The following is a 26,265-nucleotide window of genomic DNA, read 5'->3' on the forward strand; positions in this document are numbered from 1 at the left end:
TCTGACCCATCACAGACACTCAGTACAAATCTGTTGAAATCAACAGTGATTCTTCAGACCCCCAGCACCCAGCTCAGCACCTTGTACCTGGTCAGAGCTTGGTAACTCTTTCACAAATAGGTCATGACAGATGAATTACTAAACCAGTGAACAAGCACTGCAGCATTCAGGTAGCGATGCAGGATGGAAGTGCAGGGATGTTCTCCAAGGCACTGTCCTGGTTTCATGGATTAGAACAAATACTCAGGATCCATGGCAGGCCGTGTGAACTACAAAGCTGTCATCCTGGGGGAAAGCAGCCCCAGGATGGCCCAGGATCCAGGCAGGCCGTCCCTCTCAGTCTCAAATCAGGACTCAAGGTTGGCTGAGGGGACCAGGGACGTTGGGGCAGGTTAGAGGCAGATCAACCACTCTCAGATTTTGGCTCAAATATAAATATCAGTCTCTGCATATCACATGCACCCATTACATTTACTATATTTATTTTGAAATGAAAAGAGAGAAGAATATATTTAGAAACATATGCAACATATATAAGAAACTGATAACACTGATTGTCTCTTGAGAGGAGAACTGGGTGTGCAAAAGAGTAGGGAGAGATGCATGTCTCACTGTATGTCCTTTGGGAACGTGAATTTTGTCACTGGTATGTATTACTTATTAAAGGAAACAATTACTTTCTGTAAAAATAAGAAGACAGGAAAGACCTACCAGATATGAGAAACATATTATAAAGTATATAACTAGATAAACATACCAATGAAACAGAAAAGAAAGTCGAGAAGTAGCCCTAATTATATCTAGAAATTTCATGTATGGTAAAAGCAGCATCTCAGATCACCAGGGAAAAGACGGAATATCCAATTAATTGTGTTGAGACAGATGGGTAACCATCTGGAACAAAATTAAGTTGATCCCTCTCCCACACTATATATCAGGATAAATTCCAAATGGGTCAAATTAAAAATGTAAAAAATTAAACCATAAAAATACTAAGCAAGAGCATGAGGGAATTCCTCTGCAGCCTTGCAGAGAGGTAGGCTTTCTGAACAATGATTGAAAATCCAGCAAAAACAGACTCATAAAGACTTCAGATACTAGAATTATTCAGATAAACTGGGTAATCATTTCATTTATGTTAAGGCATCACATTGTACACTTTAAATATATACAATTATATTTGTCAGTTATTCCTTAATAAAGCTGGGGAAAAATAATTATTCAGAAAAATATATGAGAACTGTATATAATATGTATTTAAAGAAAATTTTGAAAATAAAGAGAAAACAAGATATTATAAAGAATGACCAAGCAGATTCACAAAAGAACCAAACAACTTCCAGAGTAAAAAATATCAAAACTGAAATTAAAAGTTCAGTGACTGAATTAAATAGCAGATAAGACACAGCTGAAGAGAGAATTAGTAAACTGGGAGATAGTTCTACAAGACAGACCAGAAGTAATTATCCAGAAAGTAATCTAGAGAGACAGAAATGAAAAATACGAATGAGATGAACAGATATGGAACTTAGATAAAACACTCGAATGTTTAATTTTTGTTCCATAAGGAGAAAGAGACTAGAATAGAGACACTGAAGAAACAACAGCTAAAAACTTTATGGATGAGATAAAGACATGTTCAAAATCAGAGCCTGGGGCTTCCCTGGTGGCGCAGTGGTTGAGAGTCCACCTGCCGATGCAGGGGACATGGGTTCGTGCCCTGGTCTGGGAAGATCCCACATGCCGCGGAGCGGCTGGGCCTGTGAGCCATGGTCACTGGGCCTGCGTGTCCAGAGCCTGTGCTCCGCAACGGGAGAGGCCACAACAGTGAGAGGCCCGAGTACTGCAAAAAAAAAAAAAAAACCAAAACAAACAAACAAAAAAAATCAGAGCCTGAGAAAGCTTACGACCAGAAGACCTCACTAAATGAAATTCTAAAGGATGTATAAAGTGAGCCCAGATGGAAGGTCTGAATGAAAGAGGCATGCACAGTTTGGGTCACACATTTTTCCTTGCCTAAATCCAGAATCAGTTTCGTAGTGCTTTGTGCCTTCCCATTGGCCCAAACAAAAACAGAACCTCTGGTGGGAACTCAGCTATGCATGTGCTGACCCCAATGACAGAAATGAAAGTTGCATATAGCCCTTCAAAGGGAAATCATGAAGCAACAGTGAGAATCCTTGACCACTGAGGTTTCCTAGGCAACGTGGCTTATCTTCAAGAAAGCAGAGAGGTTTACAACAAATGGTGCTGGAACAACTGGACATCCACATGCAAAAAACTGAATCTAGACAAAGACCTAACACCCTCTGCAAAAATTAACACAAAATGGATCAGAGACCTAAATGTAAAATATAAAAGTATAAAACTCCTAGAAGATAACATAGGAGGAAATTTAGATGACTTCAAGGTTTGGTGATGACTTTTTAGATACAACATCAATGGCACAATACATGAAAAAAAGAATTGAAAGTTTTTTAAAATAAAAAAAAATCTGCTCTGTGAAAGACAATGTTGAGAGAATATGAAGTCACAGAGCAGGAGAAAATATTTGCAAAAGAAAGCAATGAGACCTTTCCTTTCTCTGATCCAAGTGATGTGGTCCAACCCCCGGGGCTGGGAGTGCAGGGGACATGGGGCCACTGTTTTGTGAAGGGGGCCCAGGTCACACTTACACTCTCCTGGACAACCTCATGGCCTCTTTAGAAGGACTGAATGAAGGACCAGATAAAAGTTCAGTTTTTGAGCTCTGCAGCAGATTCAAGTGGCTCTGGGAGAAGCACGTCCACAAGCCGTGCTGCCGCCTCCACACCTGGGATGGGGAAGTGAAGCACTGGGGAAACTCCACCCCTCAGTGGTTTCTATGTCTGGCCTCAGCCCCGAGGTCTGACTCACCTGGGTCTGCTAACAGGCTGGCCATCTGACAACAAGTCATCAGGGAAATGTCAAGGGAACACTGTGCTAAACTGCTGCTTTTTTCAAGCGCCCCTTGAATGTTCATCCACCATGGAATCATCTATTCCTCCTGGGAGACTGAGGAGGACTGACAATGTAGCTCTCCCTTAATGACTTCATGATTTGCTTTGTATGATCATGTACAGTGATCATCAATAGCAGATATTAATAAAAACAAATAGACTAAAATGTAACTCCCTTTCATGCATGTACACATACGCGCAAAAGGCATTCAGTGCCAGCGGCTATCTCTGGGCAGTGGGATTATGAGTGAGTTTTCCCTTCTTAAATTTTCAAACATAAATTACTCACATAACTGGAAAAGAGAACATACATTTAAATATAGGCTGCCAGTACACTGGAGTTTCAACTTCTGTGTTTCCAATTTTTTTCTAGTCGCAACCCTGTGGCTCCTTAAAATCTAGTCCTCCCTTTCAGCTGCTGAAGGGCTTTGCAGAACAGTGAGTGCTGTGGGGTTCTGGGAGCCCCAGGGAAGCATGAAGTCACTGGCAAGAGTTAGCTGGGTCCTGGCCTGAAGTATAAGTCTAAGGTAGGGTGGTCACGCAAACAAGCAAGAGACCTAGCAATTCAGAGAGCCTCAGAGCATCAAGGAGCCAGCCTGTCCTCTTCTCCCTGCCCTATTTTTAGCTGTGTGAGTACAGGACACAGTTGGCTGTTCCGGATAGAAAAGTGGTAAAGAGGCCAGGTAAGTGACAGAGACAACTGCAGGCTCCGCCTACCCTCATCTTCCAAGCTTATCGAATCCTTTCTTTCCCAGGCCAGAAATGCCAAGTGGATGGATGTTTGTTGAAATGAGTATCTGTGTAACAGGACACACTGCTGACAGAGGAGGCCTCTCCCTACTATACTTACAAGAGATGGGGGCAGGGCTGGAGTGCAGACAGTGACTAACACCAAAGGGGTATGCAACATCTGACCTGAGTTATAGATTAGAAATCAAACAAGCTGAAATTTGGGATGAGGATGATCACTTTAATAGCCAAAACCAGATAGCAAGATGTATTTTTAACAACCATCCCTTTTCCCTGGGGTTTTACTACAGGATGCAGTCAGGCACAAGGGCTAGGACTCATCCAGTCTGTAAAGTAGCCATAAGGGTGCCCTGGGTGAACCCTATTTGTTCCCCAGGTCAGGTGCTGGCCCTGTAAACTTCCCCATGGTTAGCGAAGTACCCGCAGGCAGTTTCAGACTGGAGTGCCTGCTGTGAGCGATGCCAGGTGCCTGCTAGAAGAGTGTGGAGGTCCTGGTCACTGACGAGAAACAGGAGAGGGAAGACCGAGGTCTGAAACACAGGGCATGGGGAGGGACAGGGCATGGGGAAATGGAAAAGGAGGAGGGGGTTAAGAATATGCAAATCTGGATATCTTCATCATCTCGTAGATTAGAGCCAAAGAAGACAGAAAAAAAAATCCTAGCCACGGCCTTATCCTATAAGAGGTGGAAATATAATACTACAACAGTAGGTTTTTAAACAGACCAGAGCTGGGGTATCCAAATCAGGAGAACTCTCAAGGTGGTCCCCTGGGGGAGTGGGGGGTCTACACTTATTACAAAGTGTCAACAGTCAGTCTTGAGAGCTGGCAGCCAGTGCTTCCCATCCTCCTTACTGTCGAGAAATCCTCTGAGAACAGATTTGATTTTTGCAAACAGGCTTACATCCTAGGAGGCAGGCTGGCAGAATAAGCTCTGTGATCAGGCTATGTAACAGGGTTTCTGGACCAGAAAAAGAAAAAGATGTCATCAGGCGTTGGGTGGGTGACTCCAAAGGCACTTCCTTCCAGGGTAAGTCCCATGGGCAGGGACTTTTGTCTGGCATCTCAGTGACTGGCACAGCCCTGGAGAGTGGTGGGCCCTCCCTGAGTCAATGCATGAGTGGCTCAGCTTAGCAGAATAACTGCACAGCTTCCCCAAGTCATAGCCTCCCTGTGTGAATGCTGAAGCACCTTCTAATGTGTTGGGCCCTGTGTGGAGGAGGCACACCTAGGTCTCCTTACCTATTAGCCAAGCTCTGCGCCTCAATGCCATGAGCCAGACCAAAATGCATCCTTCATGGTGGCCTTCAGCTTTGTTTCTTCAGTTGGCACTCTTCATTTCTCATGGACCGTACGTGGGCCTAACCCATAAGTGTCCCCATACGGTATGGTGCAAGGTATTTACAGGTGTTCCTTGAAAGGCTTTCTGATAAGTTTGGGAACCACTACATATCACAGTTCCCTCCCTTGGGGATTCATGGGACACCAGTATATTAAAGGCTCTGAAAAGTCCTGCAGTAAAGAGAGCGGATTCTCGGTGGTTCCCAAAATAAAACCAGTTCCTTTACTCAGGAACTCAACAAAGGTATTCACATATCCATCTCAAAAGAGGGAGTGTGAATCTAGCCATCTCCTAATTTCACCCACAGAGCCCTATGTTTCGGTGGACTACCTCTTAGATTTCACCAAACACCTCGGTTCTGCTGAACACAGCCTGAGCAATGTTGACCCAGAGTGCTTTGCATCTATCGAATCGTAGCATGGTTGCTTTTTGCTCTTCCACACACTTCTCATTCCCCCTGCTACCGCCACTGTAGGACTCCAGTGCTTTTAACTTGTCCCTTAGACCTGCCCTATTCCCCTACTGGTCTGTGGGCTTGTCTGTCCCCAACATCAATGGAAGTTCCACTAGGGCAAAAGCCATGTCACGTGTTCCTCATTTCATGTCTCCTATACCTTCCAGCACTGAGCAGTGCTGTGCTGAGCAGAGGGAAGAAACTCCAAAGAGGCTTTCTGAGCTGAACTAAATTCAAGTTCCCTTTAAATATCCTTTAAGAAAAAAGTACCACAGTAATATGGGGACAAAGATGATGCCTGAAAGAAACTACCTCAGGGGCTTCCCTGGTGGCGCAGTGGTTGAGAGTCCACCTGCCGATGCAGGTGACACGGGTTCATGCCCCGGTCCAGGAAGATCCCACATGCCGTGGAGCGGCTGGGCCCGTGAGCCGTGGCCGTTGAGCCTGCGTGTCTGGAGCTTGTGCTCCGCGGTGGGAGAGGTCACAACAGTAAGAGGCCCGCATACCGCCAAAAAAAAAAAGAAACTACCTCAGTTTCCCCATGATAATACTTATTTTTATCCATCATTTATTGAGTGTTTGGTAGGAATGCTGGCTAAATTCATAAGATGCAGTATCAATCTTCAAAGCAACCCCAAGAGGTGGGGCTACTATCATCGCCTAGGCTGGAAGGTCAAGGGCCAACGGGTGGAGAATGGACTGTCCTGGGGCACTGAGAAGACCAGCAAACAGCATCACATTCCTCAGGAGGAGCTCTGGGAAGAGGCAGAAGGGCTGCCAGGCACATAGAGGTGTGTGGAAGGAGCTGTCTGGTCACCAGACTCAAGTTTGTTCCAGATGTTGCCTTTTCCTTTTAAGTTTGGCAGATGATTGGGCTCTGCACCCAAGAGGAGAAACAGATGCCAGCTTCAAGTTTCACAGCAAGATGCGAGGCCACATCCTCCTCCCACATCCACCCCAGCCTTGAACAGACCCTAAGGAGGAGTACTCACCCACGAAGTACTCATGAGTGAGCATGGTCCCTCACCCCCAAAGACATGCTCTTCACAGGAGATCATCTATCTGGGCTCTGATGGCCCCTGGCCTGCCAGGCTGCTGCCTGTCCAGATGCTCTAATGTTGATCTGGCCTCAGCTCTGGCCTAACACAGGCCCAGGGCTGGGCATGATCAGCTCCTAGCTAACCAGAAAACCCTTCAAGGTTTTCATGAGTGTGCCAGGAGCTCAGGACAGAAGTGGCCTTCAATACCAGACAGAAGAGTTTGGTTAACAGGGCACCTTGGTGTTGAGGGTGATTCAGGCTTGAGGAGGGGTCAAATGGCAGCTTGAAATAAACCACAGCGAGTAGGCCTGAAACAGCCAAGATGTTCTACAGGTGCCTGATGAAAGGACACCACGCATGAGTGGGCAGTGACGGCCCCCATCGCCATCCCTAAAGGAAGTGGGCAACCCTCAGTTACCTCAGCAGCCAGAGCAGGATTACTGGGGACCCCTCCCTCTGCTGTTACGCTATCAGTCAGCATTTGGGCAGCTACACTGTGCAGGCACAGGAAAGCACTTCACGTGCATCCTCTCATTTCCACCTCATAGTAACTCTATGACACAGTTACTGTAAGCCCCATTTCACAGATAACAAACTGCAGCTTGGGGATGTGAGTGACCTAAGACCACAGTGAAGAAACGGCGGCTCTGACACCAAGGCCCACACGCTCAACCTCCTGGCTCTGCTGCCTCTACCCGATCCTACTGAACATCGCGGCACCCCAAGCGGTGCCCCTGGCTGGCCACCAAGGAGATGTCAGCTCCCTGCTCCAGAGCTACCTGTTCCTAGGTGGGCCCTGCAGCTAGCTCAACAACTCCTGAGCATCCAGACCCCTCCTCATCTCTCCACCGGGGCCTTCTCACAGGAGGCCTGGCCCAGCCGTTTCCAAAGAGCATTGTGTGGCACCCCATCACCATGCCTGCAATTGTGTCCGCCACCTGTAAGAGAAGAAAACAATCCCTCCATAGGGCCCTTCAGGTGACAACTAGGCAAGCAGGGCAGCTCTGGTCAACTGGTTAACAAGCATCCTCCAGGAAATGTTTTCTGAAACCTACTCCCAGCACATGCGGTCCTACATCATCACTGCCTTTTTCTTGCCTGTACCTGCCTCTGAACAAAGCTCTTTGGGCTGGGGGGAGGTCTTGTTCTGGCTTATATCTCGGCACCAGACACACAGTAGCTCTCAATGAGGACCTGCGGAATGGGTGGTACTTCCTTCAGATGCCTTGTGTTGGAGCATGATGTCTGGGCCACATCCTTGACTCGGCCCTAAGCTGCATGAGCGCTGCTCTCCTGGCTTCTCCCAGCTCTGGGAAGAGGCTGGCACCCAGTAGGTGCATTGTGCGCATGTGAGTGGGTGGCAGAGCCCCTTCCCCAGCCCTCGCAGGGCTGGTTGGCACCGTCTCCTTCTCCAGGTCTCAGCTGATGTCTCCTCCTCAACGAAGCCCTCCTGGGCCACTTCATCACCTGGGTCCCTTTGTCCTGTTTACAGCCTCCACAGCACTCAGCACAGTCAGTAACCATCTGGGTTGGTTGGTTCTTTCTCCCAGACTAGACTATGAGAGCTCCACAGAGCAGAGACCATTTCTTCTCCAATCATTCCTGTGCACTCATACAGAGCCTAGCATGGTGCCAGGCACACAGCAGGTGCTCAGTGAGTATGTGGAATGGGTGGGAAAGGGTCTTCAGTGAAACAAAAGCAAAGAGCAGAAAGCGGGCTGGTCCACCTTTACTTCTCTCTCAGGGACCAAAACCAAAGTTCTGAGCAGGCAGATGCCCAGGACTTCTCAATATCCATGTGCTCCCACATCCCAGCCCAAGGGGTTCAGGGCAGATCACCGCCTGAGAGCAGTGAGGGTGGGTGTGCAGCACTGTCCTGATGGGTGGAATGGAGCAATGTTTCACTGGATGTGGCCCCAGAACTCAGCTCCTGTCCCATCAGGCAACCAGACAGAAGTGACCACCAACAGTGATTGAGTATAGTGCTCAGGACGTCCCTCAAGGCCCCATCTCACAGACCAGGTACCCAGTCGGGGGCAGGCACTGGGCAACAGTCACATCAATGACTCAGCACTGCGTGTAGGCAGAGGAAATGGCTCAGATTCAGCTAATAGCTCTGCTGGAAGGACTTGGTAAAATTTAAATATATATATTACTCTTTAATATACAGGGGTTAACACGGCTAACGCCAGAGTAAGGATTTGCCTTGAGTGACTTGGCCAGATCTAGGGCTGGGCTGCCCTGACCATTCCAACCCCTCTTTGGGACCACTACTGCACCTATGACAGCCAGAGACAGGCACAGTTGGTGGGGAGGGTGCAGGGTCAAGGTGCCTGGCCCCATGAGAACGGACCAGCTGACCTGGCCCTCATGAGCACTGCACTCAGTTTCAGAGCCAGCCAGGCATAGACAAGGAAGACGTACATATTTTCTGTGTGGCACAGACAGTAGCTGCCTCAGATATGATGGAGCAGTGGTATCCCCCCACCAACGCCCTGCTAACTGAAAAGAGGAAGCTTGACAGAAGAAATGAAACTGCTATTATACTCGACCTAATGAAAGTGTCTATGAACACCCCAGTGTCACTCCAGTGCCAGGGGTATCATAGCATTCGGGAACCAGGAAACACCGGCTGGCTGGGTTTGCACATCATGTCAGCTTTCCCATTATACTCAAACAAAGTCCCTCTCATAGCAGCCTGGAGTTGGTGAAGCAGGGACTGCTGTCTTCATTTGATTTGTAAGGAAATTGGGGTCCAGAGAGGTTAAGTGACTCTCTCTGGGTCACACAGCATGTAAACTGCCGGGCCAGACCTTAAAAATGTTCTCCGGGTCCTATCTAGTGACTTCTCCCCTGGTCTCCCTGGCTGACTGCCAGTGTTATACATGGTTTTCCTGGATGTGACACATAAATTCTGGGCCTCCGTTTCCTCATCTGCATAGTGAGAAGAATTAGGCCTACTTCACGCTGCCAGCCATGCCACCTACGAGTTTCTGACAAGCAGAGGATCCAAGTTCCAAATATGTGCAAAGGCCTCACAACTATAACCCCAATTACTTTTTATGCCTAGACTCGTTTAACAGAACACAAAAAAAACTCTATAACCCTCATGACTGTCTTCTCTGTGGGGGAAACCTTGGTCTTGTCTTATTGAGAGGCCTGGGATAGCAGGAAGTGACCCAGCTCTTCTACTGCCTGACCACTTCCGTTTGGAAGAGGCACCTTGTCTTGTTGAGTCTCTCCTTTCTGGCTCTAGGGAGACAGCTGCCCCTGCCTGCCACCTACCCTGATGGTGTCTGGAAGCAAAAAGTGGTAAAAGCATTACAAAAGGAGAGCAGGATGTGCATCCCTTCTCAAGTACTTCCTGGTTATATGTGACCCTAGGCAAATTTTTTTATGCCCAGAGGTTGGTTTTCTCCTTACTAAAAATGGGGGGTGGTATCCCTGCCCAGCTGGCCTCCCACAGTTGCCAGGGAGCCACCAATAAGACCAATAACATTATATCTGGGAAAAGGACCAAGGACGCCCATGAAGAGATGGCCGATTCCAAGACTAGGGCAGGAGAAGGTCAGGGGGAGATGAGACTATCTAATTATGTTGGAAAGCAAGGAAATGTACAGAAACTGATGGAGAGGGGGCAGAAGAACATAAAAACCAGCTTGAAGGTCAAATTTGAGACAATGTGACCATAATAACGAGTAATGACATGATAGCGTGTAACACACTAAATTTTAAAAATCCAACACTGATAGAACAAAAAATAAAAAGAAGGGAAGGGCAGAAGGAAAGCTTTTCTTAACAGAAGAATGCCGACTAACAAACGTAGAAAAAATAACAGAAATAGAAAAATCACTATTTTATAACCACCATAGTGATAACAGATCCAGGTAAGATCATTAAGGAATGCTAAAGCCAATGAGTGACAGATTGTGATCCAGGATGTGCAGAAATGCACAGATACCACCTTGATCGAATGACTAAAGCAAAGATCACTAATGACAGGACAAACCCACAGCAGGCGCCTTCTGACACGATGCCAGAGAAGGACTCAACATCGCTTACGGAATCCTCCTACCAAAACATTTAACCTAAATCCAAGCCTTAGGCCAACCCAGATTAAGGGACATTCTGCAAAACAACTGGACTGGGCTCTCCAGAAACGTCCAAGTGCACACACACGCGTGCACACACACACACACACAGGGTGGAGGGAGATAAAGCAAGTGGGGCAACATGTTAACAACTGTTGAATCTTGGTAAAAATGTTCACTGTACTGTTCTCGTAACTTTTCTGTAGGTTTGAAAAATTTCAAAATAAAAGAAATGAACAAGGTCCTACCAATCCTTGGAAAGCTGTGGTGTCTGCAGTGACTCAGGCACACTCACCTGTCAGGTACTCCAGGACGGCAGCCATGTACACGGGCGCGCCCACTCCGATCCTGTACTTGGGGTGGCCTTTCTTGATGTACCGCAGCATCCGGCCCACAGGGAAGATGACTCCTGCCTTGGCGGACCGGGAGGTTTTGGTGGACTTCTTCTTCCCACCCCGGCTGGACATGGCGGTGGCCCTGGAGATGGATCAGTAAACACACTGTGGAAGCAAGAGACACACAGGTCAGGATTACTGGGGACAGGGCATCTCCCCTTTCCCCATGCCTCTGGCCCCTGGAAGAAATGGGTTGCGCCAGCAGATGCCACTGCCTGCAGCCGCTGAGCCCCACGAGCCCAGTTTCTGCATTCTGCCGGTGTGCTTCAGCCCTGGAAAAGAGAACGGCTTCGCTTTTCACATTTTATACCATGACATCAATTTTATCGGCCACTTCCATATAAACGTTACTCTGACAATGACTGCTCTTAACTGCCTCGCCTTTATGCCACATGATGTAAAAGAAAATGGGATTTCTTGGCTACAATCTATATGCTTGTTTAATAATTGTATTTTCATACACTTGAGACCAGGGCTGATAAATTTGCTGAAGCCTTCATAAAAGAAAAGAAAACTATGTCACCTGCCCCTAGAATGACGATGTAAGGCATATACCTAGGTCCTCTGATGAAAGCAGCACCTCTACCTTAAGGTTCTTTATCTGTGAGAGGCAAGAACAGCTCACAGGAGTTCAGTGGGCAGCCAGGTTGGAGTAAGAGGCCCTCTGAGCACTTGCAGACTGCTAGACAGGCCTGTCCTTAGAGAAGAGGGAGCAGAGTTCTTCCTTCCTCGGTCCCCACACCCCCCATCCAAAATGCCCCTCAGTCTGAAGGATCCCCCCTCTTCAACACCTACTGTGGAGTCCTCTCGTTTCCACCCCGACTGTGCCTGGATCCAGGTCACCACTATCTTAACCAAACGATCACAAACATCTCCTGAAAAGATCTTCTCACCACAGGCCACACTCTAATCTACCTGCCCTCCACTGGCTGGGCTATCTCCGTACACACACATCTGAATACACCATGGCCCAGGTCTTGAAGTTTTCCCTGCTGCCACAATTCCCAAGATAAAATCAGGACCCTTGGACTGTCACGAAATGCCCTAGAAATCTAGGCCTGGCACACCCATCTAGTTTTACCTGTGCTTCCTTAGGTCTAAACGCAAACACAGGCAGTCCCCCCAGATGCCCTCCTCCACAGTGGCTGTGCCTGTTAGCCAGGACCTCCTTTATCCTTCATGCTTTTGTGCCCTCTGCCAACCCCTCCCTGAGTGCTCCATCCTCTGGGCTCCTATGTGCTTCACACCACAGCATTGACATGCACACGCCCCCGCCCCACCCCGCCGTCTCTCCCATCACACTGCAAGGTCTCAGAGGGCTGCTCCCAACTGTATTCCTAGTGTAGCACCACCCAGTAGGGTCACAAATGTTTACTAAGAACATTCAAGTCATTCATGCATTTATTTCAGGAATTATGATGGGGACTGGAGAGAGCAGTGCACGAGACAGATGTGGTTCCTGTTCTCCCAGAGCTGGTGGGGAAGAGAAACAATAAATAACCTGATAGTCATTTAAATGGTAACTGTGAAAGGCCAGTGCAGGGTGCTGGGAGAGGGGCTATGCAGAGCCCTCAGCCTGTTCTGGGGCGTCAGACAAGCCTTCCCTAGAAGTCACTGATGCTCAGACCACTGAATAAAACGGGCAGGCCTCTCATCTTCTCATAAACTGAGGTCAGGCTCCACGGTGTGTGGGCCCCTCCAGCTGCCAAAGTCCATGTGTCTATGACAATGGAAGCCACAAAGTTAGGAGTCCTTGTTACTCTGACACCCGACCCTACATTCAAGATATGCATGGTCTATACCTAACATCAGTATGACCCCCAAGATCATCTCAGATCACCTGCCTGACAGAGAGATGGCCAAAACAGCAGAGAGCAGAATTCCTGGACACTCTGGGGCAGCTGTGCTGACTGGCTCACCAGAATTAAGGGGGCTCAAGCCCTCTGTGATGAGAACCCTGTATTTCACCCTGTCAAGGGGGCACCAAGTCTTAATTGATCACTGAGTGCTAAAGAGAGTCCCAGAAGGGTCTGGTTTTTCTGAAACAATTAGTTGGCTCCATTTCTTCTGTAATGAGCTCTACTTTAAAACATTCCCTGCAAACAGGTGCCCATGCTCACCCTGAGCAGGAAATGGTATGTGTACACGTGTGCATGTGTGTTTGCAGGGAAAAGCTGTGCTGGGCTCCTAGCAGTCTTCTGCTTGAATGCAAATGTGTTTCACAGACCAACCCCATTCCTTTGGACTAAGAGCTTTTACATCTGAATGCTTCCCCCCTTCCAGAAGGAGAAGCCTGTTCTTATTGGAGCACAGACTCCAGCTCTGTCTACAGGCGGACCTGTCTGGGTATGTTTGGGGCTGCCTTTGTGGGAATGGGACAATGTCCTGTCCCAGAGAGGAGCCATTACCATTGAGGGACCTGATTTCCCTCTGACTTGAGTCAAGAGTTTCCCTCTGACTTGAGTCAAGAGCCTTAGTCGACATGCTGGTGACTCCCGGGTCCCTAACCCGGTGCACACCTGGTTGCTGAGCCCCAGAGCTCTGTTCTAACTGCCTGAGGCAGGGCCCACTTGTTAAGTCTCACAGGCAGGTGAACTCCTCTGTGTTTCTCAGCCCCAGCGGTGGCAAAACCATGCATCAAGCTGCCAGGCGGGAGCCACCCTGTCCCCGTTTCTCTGCCCACCACCACAGCTCCCAGTCATTAGTGAGGTTCAACGGAGGCTTCCCTAACTTCTCAAGCCTCTTCCCTTCTCTTCGCCTTCTCTGCCTTGGTTCAGCTCCCACTATTTCTCACCTGTTCTCCCCAGCACCAGTCTCTCTCCATGGACACCAGAGGATCTCTGCCCACTTTGCTGGTTCCCCATCACCCTGAGCCAGTCACAAACAGCATCCTTCAACTACTTCTGCAGCACTGCTTCCTGCCACCCCTGCCCAGGCTGCCCCTGAATTCCTGACCTGTGAAGCTGTGTCCAGAATGTTTTTATACATGGTGCTTCCCCTGCCTGAAACACCCTTTGTCCTCTTGCCACCCTGCTGAACTGATGCTCACACAACCCCTCTCCTCGGTCCTGACCGTGGAATTGCTCACTGCTCTGTGTTCCCACAGAACATACCCCGGCACATATCTGTGTGCCTGCCTCCCCAACTCGACTCAACCTGGAGCTACTCCATGCCAGGTGCTGTAGTCAACTCATCTGTAGCTCCCCAGGTGCCAGCAAAGACCTTAAACATCACGGCCACTCTGCTGATAGAAGAACATCTTCACGTCTTATTTGGAGTCAGGCTCCTCTCTGATAGAGCAGCCCGAGTTTTCATCCCGTCCCCAAGGCGCCTGTCCTGAAGGGATTCTGTTCCTCACCCCTCCTCATGTTCTTCCTGCACTTCTAACTATAAATCCCCAAGCTGCAGCCAAAGCTCTGAAAGAATTCTGACTGAGCCATGCAGCCTCATGACATCCAGTAACCTGCGGTGATTTTTAAAACGTCATTTGGAAAATGATGTGCAATCTCCAGATCAACCAATCAACGAACATGCTGGGTCCATCCTGCTCTTCAGAGGTCTATGGGATGCGGGCAGCTATGGCCAGGCACCAACGTGGGGGGAGGGAGTGGCCGTGACAGAAGTGGCTGTTGAGCACTGTGGTTAATAACTTGAATTCCAAAGTCAGACTGACCTGATTCAAGTCACAGCCCCACCACTGAAAGCCTATGCATCCTAGGTTAGCTGCTGTAACAAATAAGCCCCCCCACCAGCTTATTTCTCACTTGTGAAAAGTCCAAAGTGGCTTCCATGACTGGCTGGTGCTTCTCTGCAGGATGATTTGTGGATCCAGACTCCTCCCACCCTTCAATGCGCAATTCAGGGTTTACTACTGGAGGGAAAGGGCCATGGAGGACAACACATGGGGGCTTTCAGAGGCCAGGCCTGGAAGTGGGGCACATCACCCCTGACAGTGATCCACCGACTAGAATGTGGTCACGTGGCCACACCTAACTGCAAGAGAGATTGGGAAATGTCCTCCAGCTATGTGCTCCGAAGAAAAGAGGAAACAGCCAGTCTCTGTAACCTGACAAACCAACTTGAAAGCTGACCCTGAAACCAGGGTCTGAGTGACCAGTCAAACCCTACTTTGACCCATGTCCTGCGTCTAGCCTTTTCTGAGAGACGGACAGTCCTACGTCATGGAGAAAGTGGCTTCTTCTGCATTCACCTTCTCTTCAGGGCACTGAGCTTGCCCACAGGAGAAACAGCAACAATACCTTATCGAACTAACAAAGCTGTGTCCTTCCTTCCTGGACTCGTCCACCAGGGGGGCACCCTGTTCAGCAAACCAGAAGCCCTCAGCCCTGCAGAAGGCCCCACAGGCTTTGAAGACAGTGATAGGTCTTCAGGCAACCCTGGCATCTGTTCGTTACTGAACATTAGCTTGGCAGTCTTTTTGACTGTTATCAGGCCAGGAAGTGAAAATTCTGTGGTTGGTCCTGAAGGGATCTCTGTGGTCTTTATCTCTGCTACTCCTCCGACAATCAATCATTCACAATAGACATGAGCCGTGTTTGCAGAAACCCAAAGTTCACACAGAGACACCCTGGCGGAGGAGGCTGTAGAGGGAAGAGCCAGGCTCGAGTGAGAAGCAGGTCTTTGATGACAAGCCCCCCAGCGATCGAGATGAGACCGCGACAACGTGATCTGTCCTCAAAGCACAGGACAAATGAGAAGCCTGCCTGTGAGGATTCCATGAATAAGACAGACACGAAAACAAGGAGGAGGGGCAACAGAGTTCAGGAGGGTAAACGGCCACCCTACCACACCATTCTATTCCTCACCAACAGGGCATGCTTACTGGTTCCTCAGTGAGCCACAAACCACCTTCATTCTCACTTCCACCCTTTGGCACATGCCACTCGTTCAGTCTGGCACACTCTCTCCAGCCCTCAGTCTGGGGCAATCCTACCTAGTGGTCCCAACATGTCCTCTGGCGATGGAGACCCATTCCTGCAGTGGCTGTGCCGTGTGGCCCCCAATCCCAGTCTAGTGTGGGGCAGCCCCACGCCCAGACTCTAGCTTTACAGGCAAGGTCCCACTGACCTCCGGCTCATCTCTCCCTATTTCCAGCAATGAGGGCTCCACCAGGCTGAATCACTGTTTCCTCAGTAGACGCTCCTGCGGTGGCCCCTGAGCCCAGAGAAAAATCCCTTATAATGCACCTCAGCCACCACGGAAATATGCTCAACCGCTATTCTCAGTCTTATATAAAGTGCTTTGCAAGTGTAGTTTCTAGCCCCTCCCTCCAACATGATGGCCACTCCGGATCCAACTTATATAAACATTCTAAAGCCAACTATCCCACTCTTAGCACTTGTTACACTGTATCACCACTGCCTATTTCCCTGTCTGTCTTGACGGGATGCACCAGGCTGCTCTGCTCACCACTGTATCTTTAAGAACCTACCACCCTGCCACGTTCCTGAGAGGCCCTCAAATGCTGGCTGGGTTGGGACTGATTAGTTACAGTGGATGGGGTTCTCCTGACAAAAACGACGGCAGCATTTCCAAAGGCCACAGGACTCAGAGATGTGGCAAGTAAGACACCAGTCCGGGGCCTTCTTTGGGACCATTCGTGTGGGAGCCCAGACCCTCAAAATTCAGGGAGCTTGTGGAGCTACCTTGGGGATTCCCAAAGGGAACACTGCAATTTCCCTGATGGCTGAGGCTGGAGCCTGCAGAGGCCTTCTGACTCCCTGACCATTCTATGGCTCCAGCAATCTCTCTTCCTGCCCTAAGATGGGCACCATAACACAGACCAGAGGAAAGTACTGACCTTCCTCATATCTGTAAGACACTGACCTCTGTAAAAGATACAGCATAGAAAACTTAAATAATCAGGACACTCACAAAACCATTGGAATGGTCAATGGTGAAGTCTTTTACTACCTAAGCAATGAATGTGTGCATATTGATCTTGAGCAAAATATTGATTAGAACGGCTGGGGGGCTGCGAGTCAGACAGCCCTATCTCCAGCACCCGAGGATGGAGGAATCGGAGCTGTCAGCGCTCAAGTCGCTGTTACAGAGCGAGGACTGCCCCATCCATTCCCTGCAGCTGGATAAATGCCCACATGTCCACATGCATTTGTCACCTTCCCATCAACTCCAATCACAAAGGCAAAACTGAGACACTTAATTCTGAAGCGCAGGACACTAATCCTGTTTACTGCATTCTCTTCCGTTTACTCCTATCGTACCAAATGATTAACGGTGTCGTTGCTGTCATGTCCCCAGAGGCATGTGGATATACTACACAACTATCACTCACAGAGCAGGGGTTCACAAGCTGCACCCTGATTGGCTCAGAAAAGAGACTTGGTCTGGTACTCTGGCCAATCAGGAAAAACATCTCTCTCCATTCATAAAACACTACACCATAAAATGCGGCCGATGATTAAAGAACGTACAGTCCACCCTCAGTGAACCAAGGGACTGCAAACAGGGAGAGAAGGATAAATTGAGACAGTAAGTAAACCCTAAACCACACATTTTGTTCCAGCAGATACTACTCTCCTCGTGTGTTAGGTTTTTAATGGCAGGAAAAAAACAAAAGCTGAACACAAGTGTTACTCACTACAAGCAGGAACAGTTAGCAGGAAGCTAGTGTGCGATTAAAATTTCACCTCTGCAAACCCACTCCATGGTGTGCTTCCTGAGTGACACTACAGGAACCAGCACTATTCTTCACCAGCAGTAAGGCACTGTCTGCCTGCTTCATAAGGACATTTTCCGTTAAACCTCCTCTCCCTTTTAAAGGTTGTGCGAAACTCAGAGAGAATCACTCCAATGGAAGGCCATCAGAGGAAAATGTGAGCTTCAGTAGGGCAAGACCCTGGTGAGGCTTGGCATCTAGAAGCTATTCAATGTTTGCTAAACTGATGAAGCATTCCCAATAAAGGACATCTGACCACATCTTCCTCCTACTCAGAGCCTTCAAAGGCTTGTTACTGCTCTTAGGAAGAAGTTTAAATCCTTCAGTGTGTTTCTGATCAGGATCCTCTGTGATTTGGTCTGTTTGGCCCTCTGGCTTCACCTGACTCCCCTCTAGAATCCAGCCATCCTGAGCACTCTGGCAGTTCCCCCATATGACCTCTGTTCTCATTGTTCTCAGACTCTGCACATGTGGGGCAGGTCTCAAACGCTTGTCCCCACCTGCCCTCCTTGGCCCAGCCAACTCTTACTTGGCCTTTCCGTGCCTGGTAAGGGCTTGCTCCTGAATAGGCTACTGTCTGGGAGCTGCTATGGGATCTACTGTGGCCTCCTGTACTGACCCTGCAATGGCTGCTTGCCTGCCTTCTCCTCCTCATATCAGCTTCCCAAGGATAAGAACTGGACATTTCTTTTTTTTTTTTTTCCTTCTTTACTAGATTACCAGCTTATTATAAAAGGATATAACTTGGAACAGCCTGATGGAAGAGATACATAGGGTAAGGTCTGGGGAAGGGCATGGAGCTTCCATGCCCTCTCCAAGTGTGCCACTCTCTCCAAATCTCCACTTGTTCAGCAACCTGGATGCTCTCTGAACCCTATCCTTTGGGGGGTTTATGGAGGCTTCATTACATAGGAGGCACGACTGACCAAATTACTGGCCACTGGTGATTGATTCAACCTCCAGCCCCCTCACCTCCTGGGAGGTGAGGGGACATGGTAAGACTGGACATTTCTTGATCAGGTTCTGTCCCTAGTGCCTGACCCTCAAGAAAATGATTCTCAAGAAATATTTACTGAAAGCTGCAAGACACTGATCTGGAAGGCTTGATGCAAGTTAACAAGCTATACAACTCTTTGGAATGAAGAGCTGACCCACTTGGGCTCACTCATAAGAGCTGAGGTGGGGCCCAATGTATTTCTAAACCTACAGAACTCGGGAAGGACCCATAAGACAGGTATGGGCCCCACTGAGCCCTGCCCCTTCCCAGTCCATGTGCCAAGAATGGGGCTCTGAAAAAGCTGACATAAACCCAAAGGCACACTCAAATGAGAGCTAGAGGCTGCTGAAATTCTGATGAACACCATATATAGATTCTTGTTGGGTTCTGTCAGGTTGGGTTTTCAGTTTATGCTTCTGTTTATTTAAATAAAGCTCCTTTAAATGGCTTGGGGCAGCATTAACTCTGAAGCTATTAGAGGCAGGTCTGAGAATACATGTATGTAGTCCAAGTCTCTCTTGGAAGGAAGGGATGAGGGATATTCCAGAGATCTGCTTTCTGGAGGACCAGAATAAATGGCAGATTGAGACGTACCCCTCCCTGACCCCGGCCCATTTGGTATAGACCAAGCCAGTGACTTATAGTTGTGTAAAGTGTAGAGTGTCAAGTGTGATGTTCCAGACAACTCTTAAAGTTTGATAAAATGTGAGCCATCCCTTCCTCATTCTAAAGGCCCTCCCTGCCTCAAACAATTTTCACATACTTTAACTCCTTCCCTCCTACTAAACGCCTTTATCTAGGGATCAGCATTAACAATGGTAAGAGATTAAAACATTAACAAAGTGGAAAGATTTCCCACTCTCCTCCTAAAACTAGAGTAAAGAAGAATTTAAAGTCTTGAGGATTTAAAAAAAGAAAGGAAGAAAAATAGGTTGAAAAACACATTTATCTTCATCGGGTAGCCTCTTGTGCAAGACTGAAATGCTACTGCCCAGCTTTGGTTAGTTGTGTACAAGGGGTATTAATTCCAGTTGCAGGCATGAGGTGTCCATTTCAGAGCTAATAACTCCTCTGAAAGCAGACTAGTAACCGAAACGTGGCCTGGAGTACATGGATTCCATCTAATTCACAACTAGAGTCTCCCACTCAAACCTAAAACTGTTCAAAATTCCCTGAGTCCCTAGACCAGGAAGCCTTGTAACAAAGCACTTCCCCCCCACCCTTTAATGATAAAACCTCAAACCACAAGGGTAGAAGAAAGAGACAAGCTAGCAGGAGTGCCCCTCTAATTGTCTTTTCTTATATGCTGTTTATTGGATCATTAAAGTCTTACAAGGACTTCGTGGTAATTGTAATCATTGAATTTAAGGCTTGTCTCAGCTGTTTGTATCAATACATAAGTCTCTTACTTTCAAACTCAGGAATATTTTTCCCTAACATCTTGTCTAAAAGAACCTTCCAAGCAATCTACTGACAAGATCCTTGAGTGATCTGTGGTCCCTGCAGGAGTGGACATAGGGCGCGCCATTCCGCACACCTGTTGTCAGGTGGCATGGCCAACAGCATCCTGCACACTCACCTCCTCACTCCACCCCACCCCCAGGGAGTCTCTTCCCTCCCGGCCTTCTCCACCCTAGGAACCTACAGCCTTCCAGCCTTCCGGAGTTACCTTTAAAAAAAAAACTCCCAACCACAAAGCAAACAAAAGGCCGGTCAGAAGACGAGCGAAAGCAGCGGGGGTTCCCGTGGCCCCTCTCCAGGCAGTCCCTGGACAAACCCCTCCCCGCCGCTGCCTGGTTGCAGTCCCGCAAGTATCCCCCAACCCCCCACCCCACCCTCCCAACAGATACCAGCCAGACGCCTACACCACGGCCACCTGGGGCTCGGGCCCCACTTATTGTGCCGGGGCCGGCAACTCGCCGGCGGACGGGCGCCTCACCAAGTACAACTCCGCGCACAACAGCTCCAGGGCGTCCAGGCCCAGGCCGGCCGGCCAGCTCCCCGCCGCCTCCCGCGGCCTCGAGTCCAGCCCGCCCGCCCGGGGAAGGGTCGCCGGGGGACGGGCCAGGGCAGTCTCCTGCCCACAAAAGCGCCCAGGCGCAGGCAGGAGGACGCGGTTCTAAGAGAAGTTGGCTTCCGGGTTTGCTTTTTGAACAAAACCAGAGGGACTCCCGCGCGGCCGGGGCAGGGCCTGGAAGGGCGCCGTGCGCGCACGAGGCCCCGGCGTGGGCCGCACTGAGCCCGGCGGCCCGAGTGCGGCCGTGCGCCGCCCGGTACGCGCCAGGCCCGGAGGCTACCAGGCACCCTCGGCCGGAAGAGCTAGGCGGCCGGACCCGGGCGGCGGGGACGGGGCGCGCGGCGAGGGGGCCCGTGCGGCACTTACGGGGCGGCTCGGCGGTGGCGGCGGCGGCAGCAGCAAGGTGTCTGGCCTGTGCCCTCACGGCCGCTCGCGCCTTTTCTCTACGCGCTCCTGGCTGGCCCGCCCGCCTCCTCGCTTCCCGCCCGCGCGCCCCGCGCTCGCCCCCTCCGCCCGGCTCCGCTGCTGAGTGAACTGGAACCAGTAGCCGCGGCCCCGGGATTCCCACAATGCACAGCGCGCCGCTCGTCACATCCCATCCCGTACCCGCGCGTCCGGCCACCCCTTCCGCGCCACCCGGGCGCCCCGGTCTTGACCCCAAGCCTGCGGCTGCGCGCGCGCGGGACCCTCCGCACTGTACCGCCTGGACGTCGGTGGGTCAGTCCCCTGGCCGCATCGCGACCCTGGCTCTGGCCCTCAGCCCTCGGTCAGCCCGCCAGGACACCGAACGCTGGGTCCCGCCCGAGCCGGGGCCTCGCCCTGAGCTAAGTCCTGGGAAAGGGTCGGGACCCCGGCAGAGGCGCTTCTCCAGCGCGCGTCCCAGCCTTGCGTCTCGAGTGACACTTACTGAGCGCCTACTGAGGGGGGCTTTTGCTGCCCATCCCTAGAAGCCTTACCATTAACGCAGGGAGGGAGGCAGGACTGCTGTTACCAGCAAGCACTTTTCCCTCCCCAGCCAGTGCAAACCTCCCGCGCACCTCAGAACCTCCCGCTGTCTTTAGACACAAGCCCCCATCAAACCTGGTCTTCCCCACGACCAGCTACTGTGCACCCCTGGGGTTCTTCATAGTGACCCCGAGAAGTCTGGATCTGCTTTGTTGCATGGAAGGTGTTTACTTCGACTCAGCAAATGTTCACTCTTGGACCCAAGTTGAGATTTACTAATATAAACAGTGATTCTTTATCATCACACACATTTTTTTTTAACTGCAGACAAGCAGAAAAAGGGGCCGATGCAAAACTTATCTTGTATTCCTAAATTGGTTTTTGGCCTGAAGGCGTTAGTGACCCATCCCAAGGACTTAAATAGGGGCCTTCCCTCTCCTCTCCTCTCCCTCCACCAAAGTGTGGAGGGGGAAGCCACCTCAGCACCCAGCTGTAGACCAACTTTAGATAACAATACAAACCCTCCGCAGAGTTGTTCTGTGGCTGCTGGAGTTGGTAACGGGAGATTATGAGTCACTAAAGACCCCTCCCTTCCCTCAGGCTGCCCCTGTAGCAGCTGGTGGTATCCTCCTCCCCTCACCATGATGCTTTACACTATACTTTAAAAGTTTGCAAAGCAGTGTCCAATACATGCCATTCACACATCCATTAATTCAATTAACTACTGTGGTCATACTTTGTGCCATGCACCAATTTGGGTGATGAAGATGAAGCAGTGAACAGAACAGGCAAAAATCCCTGACCTCCTGAAGTTTCCCGTGTAGTAGGGAAATAAAGGTTATAGGCAAAAGAGATGATGTGCCAGATGGTGTAAATGCTATAGAGGAAAATAAAGCTGTAATAGGGAAGAAATTTTGTATCCTACTACAAGTTAATCACTAAAAGGGTGTTTCCTATAAGCTTAAATTATATATAATGGCCCATCTCTACGAACCCTGCCTCCCAGGTAATAAGCGTGAAGCTAAAATACCTTTGGTTAGCTCTCAGGAACCATCCTGACCAGGCCCACCTGTGAATGACTGCTGGGAGGAAGAAATTAACACATCCCCTCCAGAGGCTGACCAGAACCAGCAAATGTTTGACTTTACTCCCTCCCCTTTTAGTATAAAAGAAGCCTGAATTCTAACTCAGGCAAGATGGTTCTCTGGGGCACAAGTCCACTATCTTCTTGGTTTGCTGGCTTTCTGAATAAAGTCATGATTCCTTGGCCCAACAACTCGTCTCTTGATTTATTGGCCTGTCCTGCAGCAAGGAGTACAAGCTTGGGCTCAGTAACAAAGCAAGGAAGGGGGATAGGAGGTATGAGTTGGGGTGCGGTTTCAAACTTTAGACAAGGCCTCCCTGAGAAGGTGACATTTAAGCAAAGACGTGAATGAATTGAGGGAGCAAGCCAAGTGGATATCTGGGGGAAGAGTATTCCAAGCAGCAGGAGGGCAAATGCAAAGACCCTGAGGCAGAAGCGTCTCTGAAATCGTCAAGGTATAGTGAGTGTGTTCTTACCATTAAAAAAGATAATGTGTGACATGATAGAGGTGTTAACTAGTGCTAAGGTGGTAGTCATATGGCAATATATAAATATATCAAATCAACAGGTTGTACACCTTAAACACACAATATTATATGTCAATAATATCTCAATTTTTAAGAAAGGAAGAGTGAGTGTGAGGCTAAAGTGGAATGAGTGAAGGGGAAAATTACAGGAGGTGAAACTGGAGAAATGATATTTCTTTGGGTCCAAAAACAAAGCACTAAGGATGTGTGAGGACTCCCCCAGGGAAGCTGCAGAGACGTGTCTGGAAAGGGACAGAGATCACCCCCCACCCCAGTTGCTCTGTCCTTCCCTGCTTCTTAGGGAGGTCCCTCAGTTCTGCAGGGGCCAGCCACCAGGTGAGGCTTCTGTAGGCCACAGCAAGTCGGGAGGATGCCAGACTTCAATAATTCACTCAACAAATACTTGCTGAGCACCTGCTGTGGACCAGGCTCCTTCCAGGAGAAAACCCCTTTCGGACCAGAAAACTGGTCCGAAACATAAGCAGTACTCCTAGAAACCTTAACAAGAGAGAATAGCTGGGCTGTAGGGAAGGCCAGGCATGTGTGGAGAGGGGGAGATGCCTGCAGCCTGCTGGTGCCCTGGCTGTTTACAGACCTGAGGCTTCCTCTTCCCCAGGTCCTTAGTGATGGCTAAGACCAGACACAGAGCATGATTGTCTAAGAGATCCCAATCTGCAACGCTAGGGTGCCAAGAAGTAATTCACTCTCCTCCACCCCAGTTTTGGTTCCTAAGTTGATTTCCCTGGTGACATGGAAGTGGGTCATGCCTACAAGGCTGGTTTTTTTTTCCATCTTATTGCACACTCACTATGTGTCAAATCACATGAATCCCATCATTTTCATTTCACTTCAGCCCTAGCAGGCACACTATTTCTGGGCCATTTCTATCCCCAGTTTACAGATGAAGACACTATAGATTCAGAAAGCTAAGAAATATGCTGGAGATCACAGAGCAGGTAGGCTGGCGCTGGAGTTCAAATCCAAGGTCATCTGGGACCTGAGTTCTCATGGCTCAGTCCTGAAGAGAGCCCTTCTAGGGGCTTGGTTTCCTCTGTGCCCAGCATTTATTCTCCACATCCTCCCCGGCCATTCAGAATGGGTCTTTTTGTCCCCACTGAGTCATGCACTGTTGTCCTTGGGTTAGAGTCTATACCCCTCCAAGAGGTGGTCTTAGTGCCATCCCCCCTCACACTCCCCCCCCACCCCACCACAGTGTGCCATTCTCATAGAACTCACTAGGAATATTGTCCCTGGGAGCAGTTCAAGATGCCCTCTCTCCAAAAGGCTCCACCCCCCTTTCTCTTCCCCTCTAACTTATGTGCCCTGTTCTTCCACCTCGGTGACATGCACTCTCCCCTAATCTGGCTCAGAGGGTTCCACCAGCTTTTTTTTCTCCAATTGCAAAATAAATGCATGCTCACTACATAAAACTTGGAAAATAAAAATGCTCAAAAAAAAAAATCACCCTAGGGCCTCCCTGGTGGCGCAAGTGGTTGAGAGTCCGCCTGCCGATGCAGGGGATACGGGTTCGTGCCCCGGTCTGGGAGGATCCCATATGCCGCGGAGCGGCTGGGCCCGTGAGGCATGGCCGCTGAGCCTGCGCGTCTGGAGCCTGCGCGTCCGGAGCCTGTGCTCCGCAACGGGGGAGGCCACAACAGTGAGAGGCCCGCATACCGCAAAAAAAAAAAAAAAAAAAATCACCCTAAGTATACCACTGGGAGAGAACCACTTCCTCCCTTTCAGACCTTGTATCCATATCTACTTAATATTAAATGTATTTGGGTTCCTATTGCATTTAGGGCTTGTAACCTGCTTTTTAAACTTAATGGTCCTTTATGAACATTTAACCAGGTATTCTACAACAGCAGTTCTCAAACTATTTGAATTCAAAACACCTTTATCTTCTTAAATTATTGAGGACTGCAAAGAGCTCTTGTTTATGTGGGTTATATCTGTCAGTATTTGTTCTATTAGAAATTAAAACAGATCTTAAATATCAATTTATTCATTTTTAAATGTTAATATGTAAACAAGTTACATGTTAATATAAATAATGTATTTGTATAAAAAATAACCATATTCTCCAAACAAACAAAATTTAGTGAGAAGAGTGCCACTGCCTTGCAACTTTGCACATTCCTTTAATGCCTGGTTTAACAGAAGATAGCTAGATTCTCATGTCTCCTGTATTTGGTCGTTGCTATCTATTATTTTAAGTATAAAAAAATCCAGCCTACATAAAAAAAAAACCAGATATGTGTTTGGGAAAAGATAGAAGACTTTAATATCCTTTTCAGATAATTCTGGATGTTCTTCTTTGATACCATACCAAACCCCAAAAAGTAGTAGTTTCTTAAAGGTTAATAGCAATGTAGAATCTGAAACCAATGGATAAATTTTTGAATTTGGTAACATAAAAATCCGTTAATCTACTTTTTTATTATTTTGAATGGATTTATTAATCTATCTTATTTTGGGGGGGGAATGAGCAGAATTCTTAAATTTTATTTTACATTTAAAAAGTCTGCATTAGGACAGAAATAAAGACGCAGATGTAGAGAATGGACTTGAGGATATGGGGAGAGGGAAGGGTAAGCTGTGAGAAAGTGAGAGAGTGGCATGGACATATATACACTACCAAATGTAAAATAGATAGCTAGTGGGAAGCAGCCGCATAGCACAGGGAGATCAGCTCGGCGCTTTGTGACCACCTAGAGGGGTGGGATAGGGAGGGGATATGGGGATATATATATATATATATATATATATATATATATATATATAGCTGATTCTCTTTGTTATACAGCAGAAACTAACAAAACATTGTAAAGCAATTATACTCCAATAAAGATGTTAAAAAATAAATAAAATAAAAAATAAATTAAAAGTCTGCATTAAAAAAAAAAAACCCCACCATAAATCAAGTCCAAGTAGAAATGATAAGC

At 48.7% G+C, this 26,265-nt stretch overlaps 1 protein-coding gene across 5 annotated transcripts in view; it reads right to left on the reverse strand.

The window, feature by feature from the left end:
• Positions 1–21,303, reverse strand: part of LOC132486348 (core histone macro-H2A.1) — an 80,512-nt gene extending 59,209 nt beyond the window's left edge. For 4 of the 5 annotated variants that reach the window (XM_060093387.1, XM_060093385.1, XM_060093386.1 and 1 more), the window contains exons 1-2: positions 21,131–21,303; positions 10,951–11,155 (exon numbers count right to left, since the gene is read on the reverse strand). In XM_060093387.1, the coding sequence (XP_059949370.1) occupies positions 10,951–11,122 (172 nt within the window). In that variant the 5' untranslated portion in view covers positions 11,123–11,155; positions 21,131–21,303. Of the gene's footprint in view, positions 1–10,950; positions 11,156–20,686; positions 20,905–21,130 lie in introns of those variants that run through there. The other variant, XM_060093383.1, reaches the window with a different exon arrangement.
• Between the last annotated feature and the right edge of the window lie 4,962 nt (positions 21,304–26,265).

This window comes from Mesoplodon densirostris, chromosome 3 (assembly GCF_025265405.1).
Source record: "Mesoplodon densirostris isolate mMesDen1 chromosome 3, mMesDen1 primary haplotype, whole genome shotgun sequence".
Classification (NCBI taxonomy): domain Eukaryota; kingdom Metazoa; phylum Chordata; class Mammalia; order Artiodactyla; family Ziphiidae; genus Mesoplodon; species Mesoplodon densirostris.